Source organism: Oryctolagus cuniculus, chromosome 4 (assembly GCF_964237555.1).
Source record: "Oryctolagus cuniculus chromosome 4, mOryCun1.1, whole genome shotgun sequence".
Classification (NCBI taxonomy): Eukaryota; Metazoa; Chordata; class Mammalia; order Lagomorpha; family Leporidae; genus Oryctolagus; species Oryctolagus cuniculus.
In genome coordinates this window covers 64372090-64395711 of record NC_091435.1, presented here as the reverse complement: position 1 = coordinate 64395711, position 23622 = coordinate 64372090, and the positions used below count along the sequence as shown (strand labels likewise).

At 36.9% G+C, this 23622-nt stretch overlaps 1 protein-coding gene across 18 annotated transcripts in view; it reads right to left on the bottom strand.

Moving 5' to 3' along the window:
• Positions 1-23622, bottom strand: part of DZIP3 (DAZ interacting zinc finger protein 3) — a 175845-nt gene that overhangs the window by 135548 nt on the left and 16675 nt on the right. For 17 of the 18 annotated variants that reach the window (XR_007908893.2, XR_011388347.1, XR_011388351.1 and 14 more), the window contains 8 exons: positions 18696-18776; positions 15958-16082; positions 9646-9760; positions 6905-7024; positions 5571-5672; positions 4114-4206; positions 3357-3409; positions 1991-2067 (listed from right to left, as the gene is read on the bottom strand). Coding sequence is in view for 8 of the 18 variants with exons in the window: in XM_008266983.4 (XP_008265205.1) it covers positions 1991-2067; positions 3357-3409; positions 4114-4206; positions 5571-5672; positions 6905-7024; positions 9646-9760; positions 15958-16082; positions 18696-18776 (766 nt within the window). In the remaining 10 variants the exon portion in view is untranslated. Of the gene's footprint in view, positions 1-1990; positions 2068-3356; positions 3410-4113; positions 4207-5570; positions 5673-6904; positions 7025-9645; positions 9761-15957; positions 16083-18695; positions 18777-20551; positions 20658-23622 lie in introns of all 18 variants that reach the window. The other variant, XM_051819066.2, reaches the window with a different exon arrangement.

Sequence of the window (23622 nt, the reverse complement as noted above, 5' to 3'; positions counted from 1 at the left end):
TTTGAGAAGTCAAGACATTCCACATTAATGATCTTTTTCTATGTGGTCTCTTGTATTACATCCTAAGCTTCTGTAGGATGAGAATTATTCCAAAAGAACGAAGAACAATACGTGCTTTGTCACATTCAAGGTCAGTAAGCAAAGACAATGTCACCAAGCAGAAGTAATCACAAGGACTAACCATCACAGAAGCCTTTAAGATTTTGTTCAAGTAACTGAGTTTTGGCAACCAAACAACATCAGAGTATTAACACGTGAAAATTCTGAAATTTCTAAAAGTTGTTAACTACCAATTTTAAACAATACTCATACTTTATCCTAATCATCACTAACCAACAGATTCTTGTATGATGAAAATAGTTTATAGTTGCATGGTACACTATTCTTTGAACACTGGAAATGTTGCTTCTTACTAAGGAACAGAGTTCTATATTTTATTTCATTTAATTAGTTTAAATTTAAATAACAACATACCACTATTGACTATCACATATCACAAATTATATCAAGATATATAAAGTTATCTAAAGCCTTTCTAGGGCGGCGCCGTGACTCAATAGGCTAATCCTCCACCTGCGGCGCTGGCACCCCAGGTTCTAGTCCCGGTCGGGGCACCGGATTCTGTCCCGGTTGCCCCTCTTCCAGGCCAGCTCTCTGCTGTGGCCTGGGAGTGCAGTGGAGGATGGCCCAAGTCCCTGGGCCCTGCACCCGCATGGGAGACCAGGATAAGTACCTGACTCCTGCCTTCGGATCAGCGCGGTGCGCTGGCCGTGGAGCACCGGCCGCAGCGGCTCTTGGAGGGTGAACCAACGGCAAAGGAAGACCTTTCTCTCTGTCTCTCTCTCTCACTGTCCACTCTGCCTGTCCAAAACAAAACAAAAACAAAAACAAAAAATAAAGCCTTTCTAGTCAGACCATGGTGGACAGATACCCAGCATCAGCATCCACCTGGGAGCAATTAAAAATACAGACTCTTAAGCACTTCTCCAGACCTGATGAACTGGCATGTGTACTTTTCAAAAGTCACTACATTTGATTTTAGCCAAAAGGCTAAAAAGTGATAGAAAAACACTGATTTAATACCCCTCATGCTCCTATATCTCTTCAAAGGACAAACTGATAAGTAGGCATTTTATCAACAAAATGGAATAAAGCATGAAAGTGAATTATTTGTTATTTTTCCAGCTTAACAGAATTTCCAAAGGAGGAAAGTAGAATAGGTGAATTAGAAAGTAAAGAATTCGGTATATGATGGTATTTCATTTTTGTATGCATAGCAAAATGTATGTTTATCATAATGTATATCTTTATTATTTCATCCTTCTGATTTTATGTCTTAAGAGATTTTTAAATTAATATATTTGCTTGATACACTTGACTTACACTTTACAGAGCAAATAAAATTAAAAAGCAAGTAATTCAGGGATATTTCTCTGTGTTGTCAAATAAAGAGATAGCTGGGATTAGGGGCATCTGTTCCCTTTAGGAAAAAGGACTTCAACTAAACTCTTCTTCCATAGGACACGGATGGCATAAAAGGGCTGGCAGGGTATTTTTAGAAGCACACTTTTACAATAGCTGGCACCTAAGTTTACACGAGTTGCCCCTCAAGTCAAAATGTTCATCCTTTTCAGGTAAGGCCACATTCATATTTGTGATCTACTAAGAGGGAATACAACAAGGGAGCAGGTATTGGTAGAAAACCTCCACTGGAGGAAGAATCTCATTGTGCAGTCAAAGCTATACTAAGACGCACAATGCCTCTTTATAGAAAGCCAAGGCCATATGAGAGTGTAGTATCCACAGATCTTGGTAAGCGCTCCAGCTTACACTAAGTGCTCCTTGCTATATAAACCCAAACCCAGTGAATGATACAAAAAAATAAAAAAACACATGTGAAAACATGCTGGTTAATGGCAGAATAGTTTACAGGGCAAATAAAAATTTTAACACACTTTTCAACAGGAGGCATATAAAAATAAAATAATACCTTTTGTATTAAATTTTAAGCTTATCTTCGGTCTTATATCAGTATCAGCTATTTTGAGAGACATCAACTTTTTATAGCTGCAAGCAGAAAAATATTTTTATGTTAAATTAATATCAAAGTTAGTCAAGATTTGGGATATAAGCACGTTAAGTGGAAATAAGTGAAACCAAAAGAGAAAAATAAACAAATAGAGGGGCCAACACTGTGGCATAGTGGGCTAAGCCTCTGCCTGTGGCACCAGCACTCCATATGGGTGCCAGTTTGTGTCCCTACTGCTCCTCTTCAATCCAGCTCTCTGCCATGGCCTGAGAAAGCAGTAGAAGATAGTGCAAGTGCTTGGGTCCCTGCACCCACATGGGACACCAACTCTTGGCTCCTGGCTTCAGATTGGCCCATCTTTGGTGGTTGCAGCCATTTGGGGAGTGAACCAGCAGATGGAAGACCTCTCTCTCTGTCTCTCCCTTTCTGTAACTTCTACCTAAGACACACCATTGTAATGTTTCAGATAGATTGAAAAATGTTAGATATTTATATTTTAGATAAAAAAGTAGGACAGTCAATTAGGATAACTTTTTATATTGAAAGTTCTGATTTCAATATCAATACTTTTTTTTTTGACAGGCAGAGTGGACAGTGAGAGAAAGGTCTTCCTTTCACCATTGGTTCACCCCCCAATGACCGCTGTGGCCGGCGCACCACGCTGATCCAAAGCCAGGAGCCAGGTGTTTCTCTTGGTCTCCCATGTGGGTGCAGGGCCCAACGACTTCGGCCATCCTCCACTGCACTCCCGGGCCATAGCAGAGAGCTGGACTGGAAGAGGAGTAACCGGGACAGAATCCAGCGCCCTGATCAGGACTAGAAGCCAGGGTGCTGGCACCGCAGGCGGAGGATTAGCCTATTGAGCCGCAGAACTGGCCAACACTTTTCACCTCTATGAATTCTAGGCTAAAAATATACATTACTCTGTGAGACAGTTTTCTCTTCTAAGTAACAGAAAAAATTCTAATTGTCTGACAAGCTTGGAGACCTGGGTGAGTTTTGAAAGATGGGATAAAGTGTTTATATTATAACAATCTAACTTTAATAAAGCAAGAAAAATATGTTTTGTTTTCAGGAAAGGATTATTGTCACACTTGAAGGAAAAATATCCACATAATTTCTCCCTTCCTGCTTTAAAAGATAAATGTCTACAGTAGTAAAGATGGATGACAAATAGCAAAATATGATATTTTTACATACTTAATTCTACCTTAAAATTCAGTGGAGCAAACGATTAATGGAAACACAGAAAAAAAGTAGCAACTAAAAAATGCATACATATATACTTGTTCAGAAAAAAAGTAAGAGTATTTTATTTCCAACTGACCTTGCTCCCAAATTTTCGATGGTTATATATTCATCCTTTCTTACAACTTCAAACTGCAAGTGACAGAAAAATATTAGCTGTAAAGTAGTTCAATTTTCAAAACTCTTTAATGTTTTTAATGAAAAAAAAAAGAAAATGAAACCACAATATAGAATAACAGAAGTAACAATGTGAGCAATTAATAATCCTAATCAAACAAGAAATTATAGTTAACATTAAAAAGTAGTATTTTACTCATTATAGGATTTGAATCCCAAATTTGAAATACAAACATATCTAAGAAATAAGATACATTCTATTCATAATATTTGCCTTTTTAGTTAGAAACTGAAAATTCAACAAGATTTTTCACCTGAATGCATTTTATCTAACAGGTACAACATGTAATGTTATACAGATATTTTCTCAGGAAGAGATTTACAGACTAAAAAAAGATTCAGAAGTTTAAAATTATTTTTAGCTCTAGGTGGAAGAGAACTAGATAAAGTATCTTTCCTGGTTTATGATACTCTCCTCACTGATACAGTCATGGCACATTTGTCTCTGTTTTTCTCTGTGTATCTCTTTTTCTATTTTAAGTATTTCTTGGTCTTAGAGACTATTTACATACTATTTTGGGTAAATCATAGCAACAGAAAGGGTAGAGAGCTTAGCTATCATCAGAAAAAACAGGGAGAATCCTGTTTTGATACCTAAATCTGTTCCCAGTCTAAAATACTATTCTAATGAAGGAAAACAAGAAAAATAAGACACTTACCAAAATTTTAACAATTCCAGGCACATCACACAGCAGCATCCTTACCATGTCACCTGTACATCCTTCCTTCAAACATTTTTTCCCACTAAAACTCTAAAGTTAGTAATAGCAAAACAGTAAAAACAAAAAAAGAAATCACTGACGTGCACATCTGATTACATTAAAAAGTTAGAAGCGAATGTTGTTAGATGGTAAACTGAGAAGAATAAATAAATATGTAAGTCTTTAAATGTTGTAGCTGTTTAAAGATGATACATTTCATATACCAATGGATATCCTATTTAAAATACATGGTTTAATTTTTCTTATCCAAGTGTTTCTATTTCAAAATCTTCATACAGCTATATTACAAACTAAAATATCTTTGCTGTCCCAAGAAAAGCAACTTCAAATAAAATATACTAATTACGTGAGCCTAAAAAGGAATACTGAATTTCTATATGATAACATGAGGAGGCAGAGAAAAGGATAGAATTAAAACATTGAGTCCTTTTCCTCATCCTGCACTTGCTATGACTCTGGTTAAAGTTATTTAATTTTCTTTTACTTGGCTTTCTACAACTGATCAATATTAATTTCCCCAGCAATCAAATGAAATAAAAAGGATTTAAAAACAACTTTAAAAAATAGCACCTTATCCAATAATTTTTACAGTTTACAAATACAATTCACTTGTTTTAATTGCATATCCTCACAACAATCCTATGAAGTAGACTTTATCCTCACTTTAGAAAAATTAGTCTCAGATGTTAAATTATCAATTTAATATAATAAAAAAGTCACTCAATATAGACTTAAACCTAGATCTTCCAATTCCATATCCAATACTCTGTCTGATACACAGTTGTTTTGTAAGGATTCTCTATTGCTTACATCATGTAAACACTATAGAAATAAAAGTTATAGACCCAACCTAGTTTTATCAGTTCACTAAAGAGTGGTTAATTAAAAGTGGGCTTTGGAGTTTCACCTAATTGTTGTGGTAAAGAATTCAACTTATTATATGTACAACATAACTAAATAATAATTCCAAATGCCCTTTGATAAGTATAAAATTTATTCATGTTTTCCACCAAAATAGAAATTATCCTCAAAATTATACAATTATCCTTTCTGTATGTTTATTAAACAATTCTATATATTCTTTGATTCTGTGTCTTTCATGTGAATATCTATTACATGATTTCCTTTCTTTAGAGCATTAGGGAAGAAAATTGACAGAAATTACTAGGCAAAGAAACTAGCAGAGTATTTCCCAGAAGATCTATTTAGTCAATGATAATAATGAATGAAGAATGGTGGGAAAATCCCCATCAGAGAGGATTGAGAAAGAAAAAAAAAGGGGGGGGGGGAAATATGTGAATAGGCAGAACTGAAGAGGAAGAGGGTAAAAAGAGGAAAGGGTAGAGGAAAAATGCTACAGTAAGGTTTTAAGAAGGAAAAGCAAATATATATACCTGATCATTTTCTCCGGGATATTTTAAATTCTTGAACTTTTTCCAACAAATCTTATGAAAATAAACACAACAACTTTTACTGCACATTAACTGAAAAAAACCCTGTAAGGAAATACAATTATTGATATGAAACAGTAGTTCATGTAGCTATAGAAAATATCACTTAAAGTCACTTTCAAAATTTTTCTATTACTAGATAAGTTTTACACAATATTCAAAATTTATCAATAGAGATCATAACTTTACAGTTATGTTCACATCATTAGAGATGAAAAATCAGGAAAATAAAAAGGGCAGTAAATTGAATAAGTGAGTATATTTTCTATACGCATATCTAACAAAATATTGAAAACCAGTGAATGACTTTTGTTAAGGAACACACTGCCTACTACTCTTCATCTCCATTTTACATCTCCGTTTTCTTCCAGCCCCAACTCCACACCACTGTTCCATGAGTTCCCTCTGTTACCAATGAGACCTCAGATTTGCTGTGCTCCAGTATTATCATAGGACATAGGCTATTTGTCCTTCTCCCCATGACCTCCCTTGGAACAACAGCCCTGCTCCTTTTAAATAAGAATTCTGCTTCATTGACAATTCTAAATTGTGTGCTTGGGACTTCCTGCTCCTATATGCCATTCATTTGTTTGAAACCCTGTAGCTATTCTGAGAAATTTAGGACCAAATGACCATGTCATCTAAACCAATACTGAACTTGCTTGACACCACATTGTATCTTACCAAGATGACTTCCCAATCTCTGTGTTAACTACACTATTTGCTGTACACATCATGCTTTCTTCATGTAGTATAATATGCATTGTTGCTATCTTACCATCCTATCTTGTAATTTCAGTTTTATCTATTAGATTCAGAGAAACCTATCAGATGCACTATGGTCTTCAGATCAAAGCTGGTTACATTATTCCCCACTCCATCAAGGCTCAAAGAGATTAAAAGATCCTTCATTTAGTAACATAACTCCATAGAAATTATAGTCTATCTCCTTAGTAAATTGCTACTATTTTTAATCTGTAATATTCCTAACCAGAAATTAAGAATTTTGTTTTAGATCACTTCAGTGTATAACTGTAGAGATAAGTTACAACTTCAGAGGCAAAAGTGTTAAAAAAAAAAACTTAAGCAAAAATAATTATTTTATTGACTAAGAATATAATTCTTGTTCATTTTCAATCTACGTTCTCATAGACAATCAAAAACTTCCCAACTGCACTACCCTTGTAATTACTTTTAAAATATTTTGATGCATATTATAATAATTTAACGATAATTTTATATTTTTAATAATATTCAGGTTATTGATATTATAATACCTTATAATTGGTGTTCTTTAAAATGTCAGCTTCACAGGATCGCTCACAGTCTAGATAACTACAAATGGTATGCTTCATTATATTACCTTCAGTTGTCTTGATAAAATTATCAAGGAGATCCTGGATTTTAAAAATAAAAAGAATCTCATTAATTATTATTATATTATTTCTCTCATTCAAAATAAACGATATGTATAAAAGCCCTAAATTAGAAATACTGTGTCACTGACTGAATGATACAAACACAGAAAATACTGGATTTCTTACATGATGTTATAAACTGTATGTTTGAAACTACTCACCATATTAATCCATAATGTAACACATGGCATGGTCTCATTAAGAATTACTTGGAGAAACAGACATAAAACATTTGAGTTTCAAGCGAGACTTTGTTGGAATTGGACACTAGGATGCTGAGTTGGCAGTAGAACTACTGTACAGGTACAATATAACACTCACTATCATAATGGGCAAAATTAAAGAAATATGTTTCTCATGTCCAGAGTTATGACTCAAAATATATTTCTCCTTTTAAAATGCTACTTAAATGTAGGTGAAATACATTATCAGGTCTAAGCCAGGGGTCAGACAAAGTCCTTAACATCTTTTAAAAGAACAGTATTACAAGATTTCAAATAGTATTAGTGTTAATATACTGAACATAAATAATAAGTAATAAGCCTCTACAGGTTATTTCAAGAATATCAACTCTATGCAAAAAGATTAAATAGAGAAAATACCCCAGAAAGTAGAACAAAAAGAAAACATTGAAAATATTAAAGAAATAAGAAAATGAGACGTAATCCCATATGCAAACTACCTGAAAAAGTCTTTCAGGGAGAAAAAGAGAAAGCTAAGAAATCATCACATACATAAATCAAGAAAATTTCCTTTCAATTCTGTCAATTTTGTTCCAATATTTTGAGACTATATTTCTAGGTATATACAAATTTTGAATTGTTATAGTTTCCTAGATGAGTGAATTCTATATTTTTAGGAAAGGTTTCTCTTTATTTTAAAAATGCTTTTGTTCATCAAGTCATCTAAAAATATGATGCTCCAGGAAAGTATGAAGTAAACATTTGGAAAAAGATATGTCATTCAAAATTAGTCAACAGAAATCTGGTATAGCTATTTTCATAGTAGACAAATTATAAAAAGGCTCATTTATTTGGTTTATGAAATAGGTAAAAATAACTTAAAAAGTAAGGAATGCTCAGAATATTTGAAGAAACAGAAACTCACATCAAGAATATAAACTGATATAAACTTTCTAAGAGGAAATATTGTGACATATCAACACTTTAGAAATGTGTGAACATTTTGTCTCACAATTCTACCTTTAGAAATTTATTCAAATGGAATATCATGACAAATAAAGCAACTGTAATGTTTAGGATAAATTAAATGCTCAACAGCAGGAACTGATTAAGGAAATTAAAGCATAGTAATACAGAGTACACAAAAATTCTATCGTATAATAATCTAATTACTGGAAAATTTAAAATACAATGTATTTTCAGATAATAAATAAATGTATATATCATACAATTTGGCAAAAATTAACAGAGAATTTGTGTGTGTATGTGTGTTTGTATGTGTTTGTACCTAGAATGACATAAATATTATGATTTTTCTATTTGAAGAAATATGATTGAATTTTATTTTTCATTTGGGCATTCTTTCATTTTTCAATTTAAAAAAAACACATTAATTTATTTTCTTGAGAGGCACAGTTACAGACAGAGAGAGGGAAAAGACACAGAGAAAGGTCTTCCATTTACTGGTTCACTCCCCAAATGGCTGCAATGGCCAGAGCTGGGCTGATCTGAAGCCAGGATCCAGGAGCTTCTGCTAAGTCTCCTTCATGGGTGCAGGGTCCCAAGAACTTGAGCTACCTTCTACTGTTTTCCCAGGCCATTTGCAGGGAGTTGAATGGGAAGTGGAGCAACCAGGACTTAAACTAGTACCTATATGGGCTGCTGGTGCCACAGGCGGATGCTTAACCTACTATGCCACAGCACCAGCCCTTCATTCTTCAATTTTTGTGAACAAAACCTTTAGTACTTTGTTATTTAATTCTACAACAAAATAATGAAATTATAATTAGAAGAAAAAGGAGGTAACTTTTTTTAACATTTAATTTTTAAGAGTTATATACTTGAAATGCAGAGAAACAGAAAATGAAAGAGAAATCTTCCGTTTGCTGGTTCACTTCTCAAATACCACAAGAGCCAAGGCTGGGCCAGGCCAACGCCATGGGCTAGGAACTCCCTCTGGGTATCCCACATGGGTGGTAGGGCTTCACATACTTGGGCCACTTTCTGCTGCTTTCCCAGGGGCATTAGCAAGGAGCAGAGAAGCCAGGACCCAAATGGACACTGCAATATGAGATGCCAGCATCACAAGCAGTTGCTCAACTCACCATAACACAGCATTGGCCCCTAAGAAGTTAACTATTACATCTGACTCCAACCATGCAAAGTACTGTATTAGTACAGCTATTGATCCTCTTGTTATTTGAAAATGCTAACACTGTAACTTCACTTCTGTCTACTTCCGAATTATACTAACATTCTGCTTAATAACAATATCAAGGTTGTTTCTCACATAAAAATTAATTCCCAATAAAAGAATGTGCTTATTATAGAATACAACATAGATGATATGAACTGTACTTTAACAAAGATGACTCTAATTAGTAACAGATGAAATGTTATTCTTAAATAATTTCTTACTTTAAAAGACGTAGGTAATTCTTCATCTTCTGTAGGATCTATGTCAAACCAATGGTCATTTGTATCTCCTATTTCTTGTAAGCTTTTATGAAATTCTAGCAGTCCTCCATTATATCTGCAAAGCATTTTTAATTAGGTTAGTATGAATGTGACTAAAACTAGAGAGTTTACTAGTCAGACACACTGTGAAAACTAGAAGGCCTCTATGGCAACAATCATGAAGATAGTATGTGCTGAAAATAAGGCCCAGATTTAATCGTAAGGTGGAAAAATTTACAAATATGGCCTTGATAGGACTAATACTATCAGCTCAGGACACTGATAGCTAAGTCTGTATGATAGAACAATTGCAAAGGATATCAAAAGCAAAACCTCAAAAGAACTGCCAGGCTAAATTCAAGACTTTGATAGAAAAGGATAAGATTCTGGAATGTGAATTGGAGATATTCAGGTAATTTTCTTAGAAATACTGATACCCAATATTCCCTGAGAACCTTCTGACTGGCAAAAGTCTTCTTCTTGATAGAGAAATGTTGCTGCCCTTTACTCAAAGATCATGATATCAGGAGATGTCTCAAAAGATGATGCCTTTCCTCCTCATGATTTTCCTCTACTTATTATACTAATTGCCTGCAGATCAATATATCTAGACAGGTATAAGAAAGCCCAAGAGGGAAGCCTAAGAAGAGAAAGCATATTAACCGTTAAAACTAGAGAGCATGATTCATGTGTACTGGCAGGAACGTGAGAGGAAGGGAGCACAACAATACAAAACCAATGGCACATACAGACTAGAGATGGAACATTTCTGTAATTCAAGATTCACTTTCCCACCAAGAACTCCTGAAGTCAGTGCAGACATGCTGCTAAGAGGCTTCTTGAAATCTGAATACAATGATGGTCTGTTGAAAGTGAAATAGAAATACTGGAAATGTTTTGCCAGAGTATTAAAGGATTCAGAAGGGTCATGAAGGTGAGAATGTCAGACAAGGGTTACCACATAAGAATGTAGAGTTCTGTACCAGATAATGTTCTGGAAAGGTTCAGAGGACACTTAAGTCATTCATTCATTCGCAACTAAGGAGTAAGAAGGTCACCAGTGTCTTTGAGAAGCTAACTGGTGGTTGTTCTCCATAGTGCAAGGATGAAAGTAATGACGCTACTGTACATTTGGAATTCCCAGTATCAATGCTCTGGAGAATGGATTCTTTCCAATGCCCACAATTAAAAATAAAAAGTAGTTTGCACATTTGAAGGAGGGACAACACACATTCTTTGTCTTGTCTCAGGCGAGGTTAATTCTTCTGTTTTGTCACAATATAAACTGAATGGATTTTGATCATCTCAACATTCTGAAAAACATCACATTAACACTATATTGATGATACTTGGTGAATAAGACCTGCCTATTAAACATGAAGTGAGAAATCTCATGGACACCCTAGTAAAACTGACATGTCAGGGAACAGGGAATATATCTTAAAAGAATCAGGAACTACAACACAGGTGGTACTTTTAGGGTTGCAATGGTTTGGCCTAGCAGTAATCCTTCGTAAGAGTGTGTTCAAGTAAACTTTCCTTAATTCATTCATCAGATCTCAGCCAAACATTTCTTTAGGGAAACTTCTGATTCCCAGAACCAAACTGGGGCTCCAGTAAAGGCTTTCATTGTTTAATGTATTTTCCTTCATTGCTCTTTACCACATTTCTTATTGAAAACTCCATGGTTAATTATTAGGTTAAGGTGTATACCTGCCATTACAATGTCTGTTACATGAGGAGAGGAAATGTTTATTTTGTAAAACAGCAGGGGAGTTCCAAGATGGTGGAATAGCGACAGGATGGTCTGAATCATGCAGAGCAAAATTAATATTTAAAAAGGGTTGATAAACTGCATGCCTGAAATAAAGCCATAGAAGATCTGCAGTGGGAAACCCAGAGAGAACAGCAGAGATGGTTCAGGTCTGCACCAAAATAGCCCCCCGCCCCCGCAAAAAAAAAAAAAAAAAAAACAAAAACAGCAGAGACTTGGAGCCCAGAGAAGAGAATGCTGGCCAGTTGGACCAGGTGAGAGGGTAATCACGGGCCCATGAAGCTGTGGATAGCAGCAGGAGGCAGTGATTGGCAAACTGCTTTTGAGGTTCCACATGTGATAAAATAATAAATGAACAGAGAGGTGGCACACATCCCCACCACCTCCCCTTACCCTGAAGGGAAGGGCAGCCAGCCAGGAGAAGCCATTCTGCTCATTTGTTTGTTTTTTATTTCTGGATACAGGCAGATGGCTGCCTCCCATCTCCCCTGCACATGCCCAGCAATAGCGGGTGTTGTCTCACCGCCCACCCAAATAGCAAGGGACATAACATTTCAGAAGAATTCCTTCCCCTTCCATGCAAGCTGTATGGCAAAGGGAACCCCTGCCTATTGAAAGCTTGTACCCTCCCAACACCATTGAGAAATAAGCCAGGCTCCATTAGGCAGGTTCTTAATTCACCCACCTGCGACCCAAAGACGTTGTTTAGGAGCTCATAACAGAGGGAACCATGCTCACAGGAAAGACTTCACAGATCAAAGGTGAAGTTCATTAAGCAATGTGAACTAGTCCTAAAAACACTAGGAATTAACACCCGGGCATCCTGAAGCTGTGAGGAGAAGGCCAGGTCACATCAACAGAGGTGAACACCCTCCTCCATCCAGAGAGCCAGAGGAGAGCTACAAAGCCCCACAGGGGCCTTATCTTGGATACTTGCTCCCCCTGGAATACTGAACACAGCAACAAGGCTACACCCAGCACACACTCACTGTAAGTACAGATGTCCCACTAAGCCACAAAAACACAAGCCAAAGGTAAAAGAAACCAGACCAAACAAAGGAAAAAACTTAAGAATAAGGAAGACACTATGAGCCCCGCAAAGGAACACTATAACACTTCAATAGAAGATGAAGATGAAGAGATTGAAAGTATGCCAGAAACAGAATTCAGAAAATTAAACATCAGATTATTAGAAGCAATCAGAAGCAAATTCATGAACTAAATGAACATTTTCCCATGAAATTGAGATATTAATGAGAAATCAGAATGAAACACTAGAAATGAAGAATTCAATACATCAAATAAAAAATGCAGTGGAAACTCAACAACAGAGTAGATGAGGCAGAAGAAAGAATATCAGAGAGAAGACAATTTCTGGAAATTTTACAGTCAGACCAAAAAAAGGAAGAAATTAGAAAGTAAAAAACACTGCTGGAGATCTACAGGATACCATCAAACAACCTAACATATGGGTCCTAGCAGTTTCTGAAGGTGTGGAAAGAGAGGAAGGATTATAAGACCTTTTTAATGAAACAGTAACAGAAAACTTCCCCAATTTGGAGAAAGAAAGAGACATCCAAGTACATGAAGCATACAGAAATCTCGATATACATGACCAAAAAAGATCTTCACCATGAGACACTGTAATAAAACTCTTTACAGTAATACATAAAGAAGATGCTAAAATGTGCATGAGAGAAATGCCAGATCACATTCAGAGGAATCCCAGTTAGACTTACAGTGGACTTATCAGAAATCCTACAGGCTAGGACAGGATGGCAAGATATATTTCAAGTCCTAAGAATAAAAAAACCTGTTAACTCAGAATATTGTAACCTGCAAAGCTCTCATTTATGAAGGAAGTTGAACTAAAGACCTTCTATAACAAACAGACATTTAAAGAATTTGTAACTACCCGACCACCCCTACAAAAGATGCTCAAGGATGTGGTGGACACAGAAACACAGAAACAAAAACATCACTAAAAAAGAAGGTGAAGTCAGAAAATTGCTCAGTAAAAGTACAAAGGAAACCCAAAGTAAAAAATAGGCCTATTAATGGAAATATGTTACTTAAAAGTTGTTACTGAACAATAGTCACCCAGAATGTAAATGGTCTCAACTCTCCAGTTAAGACACAGATTGGTGAAGTGACCATATAGATAGGATCAAGTGTTAAAGTAATCACATAAATAGGACTAAGTGCTTGAAACCAATAATAGAATTAAAAAGGAGTGAAGGTTCCAACATAGGAAGCAGAGCATACAGCTGATGCATAGAAGGACAATTGCTTTAAGTAGCAGTCTGACCTCAGAATCAGCCATTAAGGCATTCTAGTCTGGCTGGAAAGTCCAGGGGGAGTATTTCAGGCATGGAAAGCCAAGATACTGTGGCAAAAAATGCCCTATATAAAGACCCTCTATATGTGAGACCCCAGTGGAGAGAAGTGGACACCAAAGAAGTATGTACATTTCTTGGGAGAAGAGAACTTCCACTTTTGCTTATGTCAAGCTAGTGGATCCAAAGGGCTTCCATAACTGAGGCAGCTCATGCCACAGCCTTGGACGATCACTGATGTCATACATAGGAGTGTTATTTGTTAAATAAACAACAAGAGTCACTGTGCACTAACTTCCCATGAAGTTGTATTGTGAAATTTAATAGTAAAACCTGTTCTCAAGAATCACTTCCTTTTAGTTTTTTAAATGGAGGATATTACTATGTCTCATAAGTTATGTCTAAGAGCTCACAAAAGAAGTACCATCATTGGATTCTTTAAAGACAATTAAGTTTCTAAAAGGAAAGAAGGGAGAGGACTGAAAAAGAGGAAGGTTGGAAAAAAAAGTGAAATCAAGAAATAATGACATAGAACAGCCCCTGTTTAGACTGCTGAGGAACAGTTCTCATAGTTCTTTTATTCTGCTCTTTCATTGTTTCTTTTTTTTTTCTCGACTATAGATAGGGAGGAGGAAGAGGGGGGTGCAGTAAGTGGGAGAGTGGGCACTGTGAGAAGAATTACTGTATTCCTAATGTTGTATTTATGAGATACATACAAATAAAAATAAATAAATAACTAAATAAAGGGCAGCATATACCCAAACCACACACATTTGGAATATGATAGATGCTTACTAATTAAAATAAATGAATGATGACACTAGTGAGAAAGGATCTCCATTTAAGAAGCAAACAGATCATCCATATAGGTTCCTCTGTACAGCTTCATTTTCTTTTTTAAGATTTATTTATTTAGTTGAAAGAGTTACAGTGAGAGGTAGAGACAGACAGAGAAGGGGGTTTTCCATCCACTGGTTCACTCCCCAGATAGCTGCAACAGCTGGTGCGAGCTGATCCAAAGCTAGAAGCCAGAGCTGCTTTCGGTTCTCCCTATCAATGCAGGAGCCCAAGGACATGGGCCATCCTCTGCTGCTTTCCCAAGTGCATTAACAGTGATTTGGATTGGAAGTAGAGCAGCCGAGACTCTAACTGGTGCCCATATGGGATGCTGGTGATGCATGCTGGGACTTTTAACCTACTGCACCACAGCGCCAGCCCCCAGCTTCACTATCTTAAAAGATGTAATACCCAAATATTCCCTAAACTCAACATTTAGACCCTTGAAACTTTTTTTTTTAATTTTTTGCCAGGCAGAGTTAGACAGTGAGAGAGAGAGAGAGAGAGAGAGACAGAGTTATAGACAGTGGGAGAGAAACAGAGAGAAAGGTCTTCCTTCCGTTGGTTCACTCCCCTAATGACCGCCATGGTTGGTGCTGCGCCGATCCAAAGCCAGGAGCCGGGTACTTCCTCCCAGTCTCCCATGCGGGTGCAGGGACACAAGCACCTGGGCCATCCTCTGCTGCCCTCCTGGGCCACAGCAGAGAGCTGGATTGGAAGAGGAGCAACCAGGACTAGTACACGGTGCCCCAACCGGGACTAGAACCTGGGGTGCCAGTGCCGCAGGCAGAGGATTAGCCAAGTGAGCCATGGCACCGGCCTGACCCTTGAAACTCTTTATAAGATCATTTACACATTTAAAAACTTTTCTAAGTTAATGATGATATTACATCATTGTTTCTTTATTATGTATAGCCTTTTTGAGTTCTGGGCACTGTGTTCTTTACCTGTAAGATTCTTTATGAGGTATACAGAATAATTAGTTTTGTTTTAGAGACAAGGGGGGAAAAATAAGGTTTAACAGCATTAAGTTCCCTAAGGTAAGTGGCAAAAAATGTGTCTGAACCCAGGCCTGTCAGAATCCAAGGACTGGGTTTCTAATGTCAATAATAAATTGGTCGATACTGCCATGGTCTATTAAGTTTGATATTCTCATGTTGACAAAATTACTCTCAAGTATATTAACAAAACTATTATCTATAAAATAAATGAAGAAGAAAATTACTAGAACATAAATGGTCATGATCTCTGGTTTACTGCACAAACTTTTTCCCTTTTCATAATGCTAAAAATTGACAAGATTTACCCATTAATGAAAATCCTTACCGCTTCTGAGCACATCGAAGTAAACCACGTCCAAAATAAACTAAAGACATAAAGTTTTCACAAATTTCATTTTCTTGGATCACCATCTTCATCACCAGAAATTTGTTTTCAGCTTCTGTATAATCCTGTAGTAACATAAAACAAGGTTTGATTGGCATAGGCAGACTTATTGGAAAAGACCCCAGAAGTACAGGCAATCAAAGCAAAAACAGACAAACAGGATTACATCAAGCCAGAAAGCATCTGCTCTGCAAAGGAAACACTTAGCAACAGAATGGGAGAAAATATTTGTAAACTATGCAACTGATTAAGGATTAACATCCAGAATCTACAAAGAGTTCAAGAAACTCAAAAGCAAAGCATTCCAGTTAAGAAATGAGCAAAGAACTTGGACAGACATTTTTGAAAAGAGGAAATTCAAATGGCCAAGAGACACATGAAAAAATGCTCAGGATCAGTAGCCATACGGGAAATGCAAATCAAAACCATAACGAAATTTCACCTCACTCTAGTAAGAATGACTCTCATATAGAAATCAACAGCCAAAAATGTTGGTGAGGTTTGAGGAAAAATATACCCTAATCCACTGTTGGTGAGAATGTAAACTAGTACAGCCATTGTTGAAGACAGCATTGAGATACCTCAAAAATCTGAAAATAGACCTACCATATGACCCAGCCATCCTACTACTGGGAATTTACCCAAATGAAATTAAATCAGCATATGAAAGAGTTATTTGTACCTTCATGTTTACTGCAGCTCAATTCATAATCACTAAGATATGGAATCAACCCAGATGTCCATCAACTGAAGACTGGATAATGAAATTGTGGTATATATACAGTTTGGAACACTACTCATCCATAAAAAAGAATGAAATCCTGTCTTTTGAAACAAAATGGATGCAACTAGAAACTATTATACTTAGTAAAATAAGCCAATCCCAAAAAGACAAATGTCATATGTTTTTCCTGATCTGTAGAAACTAATAGAGTACCATAAATGTAATGTAATGAACACTAATCAATAAATAAGTACTATTTATAACACTAATCAATAAAAGAGAATGAAACCCTGTCTTTTGCAACAAAATGGATGCAACTAGAAACCATTATACTTAGTAAAATAAGCCAATCCCAAAAAGACAAATGTCGTATGTTTTTCCTGATCTGTAGTAACGAACAGAGTACCAAAAATGTAATGCATAGAAATAAAATTCACATTTTGATATTCAATGATTGTTTTCAGCCCCTGTCTCTACTGTTAAGGAACAGTGTTTTGTTTTTTTTTTTCTTCTTCTTTCTATTTGTTGAACTCTTTACTTAGTGTGGTGTTAATTTTATGAATATAAAGTAAACTGAAAGATCATTGTAAACATCCAAGGAGGGAATAAGAGGAAAAGGTGGGCGCATTGGCAGGAGGGAGGTTATAGTAGGAAATATCACTATGTTCCTAAAAGTGTATATAGGAATGCCATGAAAGTTGTGCACCTTAAATTAAAACAAGTTAAAAATAAACAACAACAACAAAAAAACTAGGTTTGGTTGATGTGAAAAGCATTACAATAAATAATTATTTCCCAAGCTAGAGAAATTAGGACAGCTTTAAGAATGATCTGGCCATCTGGTCATTTATTCATATCACTAATCCTTTTGAAGTTTAATCTGAACAATTTCCTCTATTAGTATTCTGAGTTGACCATATAATCCTGGAATTTGATTTTCCTATTTATTACTTGTTGAATATTATGTTTAGTGGCAAATTCTGTGCATGCAGTGGATTAAAATTAGGTTTTTGCAAAAACTGATGAAGAAAGGGGAGAGAGAAAAAGACAAGGAGGGGGACAGGTGGTGAGTGAAGTGTGGCTGTCTTCTTGGAACTGTACCTATGGACTGCATAAAATCTGTTCTCTTCATATTGATACAAATTTTTAAATGAAACTAATGAAATGATATCTGTTGCTTTAACTTAAATAAATTTTAAAAATAACAGAAAATGGCTTTAAGTTTTACAGTTTTAAAAATCAACATTTTTATTTGGTAAAATGTTTTAGTGTTATGTATAAAGATTATAATGAGAAAATAATAGATACAACAGGAGTGGGCATTTAGTCTAGTGGTTAAAACACCAGCTAAGGGGGCTGGCACTGTGGTGTAGCAGGTATATCTGCTGCAGGGGGACAACCTGTTAAGTCAGGAGAGACTTAAATATTTGTTTTCTTTTTTCTTACTATTTGTTGAACTCTTTACTTAGTGTAGGGTTAATCATATGAGTATAAAGTAAACTGAAAGTTTATTCTACATTGAAAACTCCTCAAGGAGAGCCCCCTCCCCTGCCATCCCCAGCTTCAGTGCAGCAGGGCAGTGCCCGCAGGCACACAACTGGAAGCAGCCTGGGAGGCCCCAGCTCTGCCGCCCTGTGCAGGCTCACCACAAGAGCACTGGCAAGCCCAGCCCAAAAATGCACCTGTTGTCTTACATCAGAGTATCTGGGTTTAATTTCTGCCTCTGGTTCTTGACTGCAGCTTCCTGCTAATGCAGACTTTGGGAGGCAGCAGTGATCGCTCAAGTAATTAGATTGCTGCCAGCCAGAAGGATAGACCTATGTTGAGTTTTAGTTCAGTTTCCATGCCAGCCCAGCCCAGTCCAGCCATTACAGGCATTTAGGGAATGAGCCACTGAATAGGAGCTCTCTCTCAAAGTAATAATAAAATAAACATCCAAAAACATGCTACATACCTCTTTCTTTCCTCTTTCAATGAGTGACACTCCATATAAAAAGAGTAAAGTCAAATAATAGCCAATATTAATCTGTCGTGCCTACAAAGAAAAGTTAATTGATCATTAAGTCAGTTTTCAGTTCAACAAACTTACATATCCCAAAACCATTTAGCCATTACTTAAAAGTGAAATTAACCTACTTATTTATTAACCATCTAGTAATAATTTAGAGAGTTTAGGTGATGGCTCAAGTACTTGGGTCCCTGGTACACATATCGGAGACATAGAAGACTTCTTCAGGTTTTAGCTTGGCCGAGCCCTAGCTGTTGTAGGCACTCAGAGAGTGAACAAGTAAATGAAAAATTTCTCTTTCTCTCTCTGTCTCTGTCTCTCTCTCCCTTGCCCCATACCTTTCAAATAAAAAAAAGAAAAAAAAAAAGCACTTTAGAATATTTGATAATTCAAAAGAGGAAGCAGAAAAAAGAATATGAGGTTAAAAATATGCAATAAAAATTTGTTACAACTTTCCAAAAATCGAATTCTTTCTCTTCTTATACATAATATTTTAGGTATGAAGAATATTTAAGAGGCTGGAGTTTTGGTGCAATAGGTTAAGCCACTTCTTGTGATGCTGGAATCCCATATCACAGTGTTGGTTTGAGTCTCAGAGACTCTACTTCTGATTCAGTTCCCTTTAATGCAATTGGGAAGGCAGAGGATGGTGGCCCAACAATTAGGTACCTTCCACTCATGTTAGGGAAAGAGGATGGAGTTCCTGACTCTTGGCTTCTGTCTTGCCTTCATCTGGCTTTTGCAGCAATTTAGTGAGTAAACCAGAGAATGGGAAATCTCATTCTTTTTCTCTCTGTTGCTATAACGTAGTATACATATACTATAACATATAACAACAAGAGAATTTTGTGGTGACAAAACAGCTCTTTCATCTTGATTATGACAGTAGTTACACAAGTATACCATTCTCATAAAAGGCATAGAACTATATACCATTGTATATAATAAAGTGAGTATAGCCAAGACTGTTATCGTTGTAAAGGTCTGCTTGCAAAGTTGATACCTGGCTGGGATCTGATTTAATAAGGGTGGTTCACTGGGTGTAGACTGTACATTGTGATTTATGCTGAATGCCTAGGAGTTTCTTCTGGGAGTCTGGAATTTTGATACACTCTAGGCAGAAGCTACTTAGTTGACCAAGCCTCAGTAAAAATGCTGAGTTCTGAGTATCTAATGGGCTTCCCTGGGCAAACTTAAAGTGTTTGCTACATGTTCCATTTTCATTGCTGGAGACTAAAAGGAAGGGAATGTACTCTGTATGACTCTATGGGATTAACAAAACCTGTAGATGGAATTCTTTAGACCCTACTGGTGTTTTGCCCCCTTATTGTGAGAAATGACCATGGTGTATTTTCAAAAAAGAATTAGTTTAGCCTTAGCGCAACCATGATACTTGGCCTCAGTGGTATGCAGGATTGAGGGCTGCAAAACCAAAGTAGGTGAACTACTGGGTTTGCTTTGCAAACAGTGCGCCACTTGTTACCTTTGTAACTTTCAGGAATTCTGTAACCACCAGATGTCTGTTACACAGTGCTCCCAATCTCAGTTCTGGAGCCTTGATGATACCTCAGTATAACTCCCCTTCCTCTGCCCTAGATCTGCCCAGCAACACCCCCGCTTTACACCTCCCTCTTCCTGCCTTAGGCACCATGTGGAGTTTAGGTTTTGCCTCCCAAAATTCTCAATGAGAAAATGTGGAAAGGGACCGCTGCATGGTAGGGCTACAATGAGCTGAATGTCTGAAGGTAGCACCTGCTTCCACTGGCTGGTCACTGCTCTCAATACAGGGTACCAATAAATACCTTGCTTTCTGCTTCCTTCCTTTGTGAGTCTACTCTTCGGTGGGTAGGTAGTCTCAGGTGGGCTTATTTCTCACATTACCACATTCTGTGTATCTTTAGTATGTCACTGTTAATAAATCAAGACCAAGAGTACAACTACATACCAAGTCCAACCCTTCTAGCAAATTTCTGAACTTAAGAGGTGTGTTAAGAGAACCTGACTGAAAATCCACTGTACCAATCTTTGATAATGCACTACTGTTATAAAAGATGTAACTATCGGGGAAAACTGGGTGAAGGGAACACTGAGACCAATGCATTTTTGTATTGCATAGTTGCAATCTCTTTGAATCTATAGTAACCTTAAAATAAAAAGCTAAAAAGTTATGTAGAGGCTGGTGCCGTGGCTCACTAGGCTAATCCTCCGCCTGTGGTGCCGGCACTCCAGGTTCTAGTCCTGGTTGGGGCGCCGGTTCTGTCCTGGTTGCTCCTCTTCCAGCAGAGCTCTTTGCTGTGGCCCGGGAAGATAGTGGAGGATGGCCCAAGTGCTTGGGCCTTGCACCTGCATGGGAGAACAGGAGGAAGCACCTGGCTCCAGGCTTCAGATTGGTGCAACGCACCGGCCGTAGTGGCCATTTGGTGGGTGAACCAATGGAAGGAAGAGCTTTCTCTCTGTCTCTCTTTCTCACTAACTCTGCCTGTCAAAAAAAAAAAAAAAAAAAAAAAAAAGTTATCTGGAGAGAAAAATACTATCCGTGCTATTTATGATGGCTAATCTTATATGTCAACTTCACTGTCCACAGACATTTTCAGATCAACTATATCTGAGTTTGACTGTGAGAGTGTTTCCAGGTAGTCAGCCTTTAAACCAGTGCAGTCAAAAAAACTGCCCTACCAAATGTGTATGAGCATCAACCAATCCACTGAGGGATAAGAACGAATGAGAGGAAGATGGAAGAATTCACGACATTTTGTTCCTCCTTACTTACTTGAGCTAGGACATCTATTCTCATTCTCTCCTGCCCTTGAGTTGGTATTTTCACTGCTGGCTCCCTTGGTAATTTGGCCATCAGAACTGGTATAAATTGCACCACCAGATTTTCTAGGTTTCCAGGTGGCAAATCGCAGGATATCTTTGCCTCCATAATCACAAAAACTAATTCCCTAAATAAATCATATATATTCTTTATTGTTTATATATGTGCTAGGGATCCACTGGCAAAGGAACGAAACTATGTAACCGCGCTACTATGACAACAGGACTTGGGAGGGTGGCGTTACTATGACTATGAAGCCTGGGAGGTCAGCGCATGGGCGGGGTTGACCTTTAAAAACTGTATATAAGTAGACCCTCAGCCGCTGAAAGCAGAGGTTGCTCAGCCTCTCTCCCCAGTCTGTAGCACCTTGTGCCACGGGGAAAGCTCCTGGTCCTGGTCCTGGTCCGCAGCACCTTTGGCCTGCAAGAGTTGGCTTGAGCGATCTCTCCCCCTAGTCGCCTAGAATATCAATAAAGTGTGTTTAGCTTGACTTTCCTCAGTCTCCTCGACTCTTCCTTCGTGGCAACCTGGCCAGTGGCAACCTGGCCAGTTCCCGGAGGGGGGAGATCCTGACAATATGTGCATATTCCTCCTAATAAATTATGTATGTGACACACAAAGGTACTTTGAAAAGTCTGTAGAATGGAATTAGCAGAATATGTGCATTTTCAAATAACTCTTTGATGGCTGTTTGTACATACTTTAACTATTTATATGTGTACATATGTATAAAAACAGTATATGTATAAAACAGAAATTGGTTCTATTTCTCTGGAGAACCCTGACTCCATTGGTCATAAGCTAATGTGACTGATTATAAGGGTATCTTTTTTCTTTTTCTTCCATTTCCTAACTCCCCTTCCCAATCCTATTTCCACATCCCTTCTGTTCATGCTTTCCACATTCTCTGAACCCTAAATCAATATCATACTTTGACCAAAAGCAAAACCTCTGGAATTTAAAGATACAAAAGGTATATTTTTAACCTACAGATCTATCCATACATGTTCCCATTAGTAAGATTATTCCAAGTACTGGAATGGGTATAGAGATATTATTTCCAACCACACACCTCCAACTCACTGATATCTCCTACAAGGTTGTCTTTCTTCTCCTTGATGGCCTTGAGGGACAGGGAGAGCCATTTGGAGTAAGCAGACTGCTTTGATCATGACAGTTTCAGTTATGCTACCAATTGTGATACCAATTCCAATGCTTCTAAGAGAAAGACCTCTTTAATTCCTACTCAAAGACGCATCTACGAAGTAATGCCTCAGCAGAGAAAGTTAACAATGAGAAGTTGTGAGTGTTGATTTTATACTGATTTATTCATTTACTGGCAATCTGGTCAGTGGGAGAAATAGCAGTCTGCAAGATCTAAGAAGTTTTCAGGACTGCAAGACACCAAGTCCTTTTTTCTTTGTTTCCTCTTTTGAATTCCTTGAGAACCTCCTTTAGAGTGACATCTGTCACCCTTTAAAATTCTGGCCCTACAGTCCTAAATACAGACTTGTTTCCCCCATCTTCTTGTACATTGTTGCAAAAATGGGATTTGGTATTTTAGACTATGTTTTTGGCACCCTGTTATCTGTTTTTAAGGTAATCCTAACTCATCTTGTATATGTACGCAAAGCTTAGTTTACTTTACTGATCCTAGTTATGCAAAGAACTGATTTTCCTTTTCTATTATCCAGTATAATTGTTTCTAATTTTTTATGTAGTTTTCCTCAGTTCTATTTATTTCCATTTGATCTTAAATACATAAATATACTTTGTCACTTTTACCTATAATACAAACTTCAATTTTTACACATACAGAAATATTAGAAGAAAGAGTAGTTGATTAATAACTGGGGAAAAGAATGAACCATATGTTTCTTCATTTTAATGGACAAAAATTGTACATATGTAAGATATATCACGTTTTGAAATATGTATACACTGTGGAATGACTAAATCAAGCTAATTTACATATGTATCCCCTAACCCTTTTGTCATGTTTGGTGATGAGAACAATTTACAATCTACATTAGCAATTTTGAGAATATATTAACT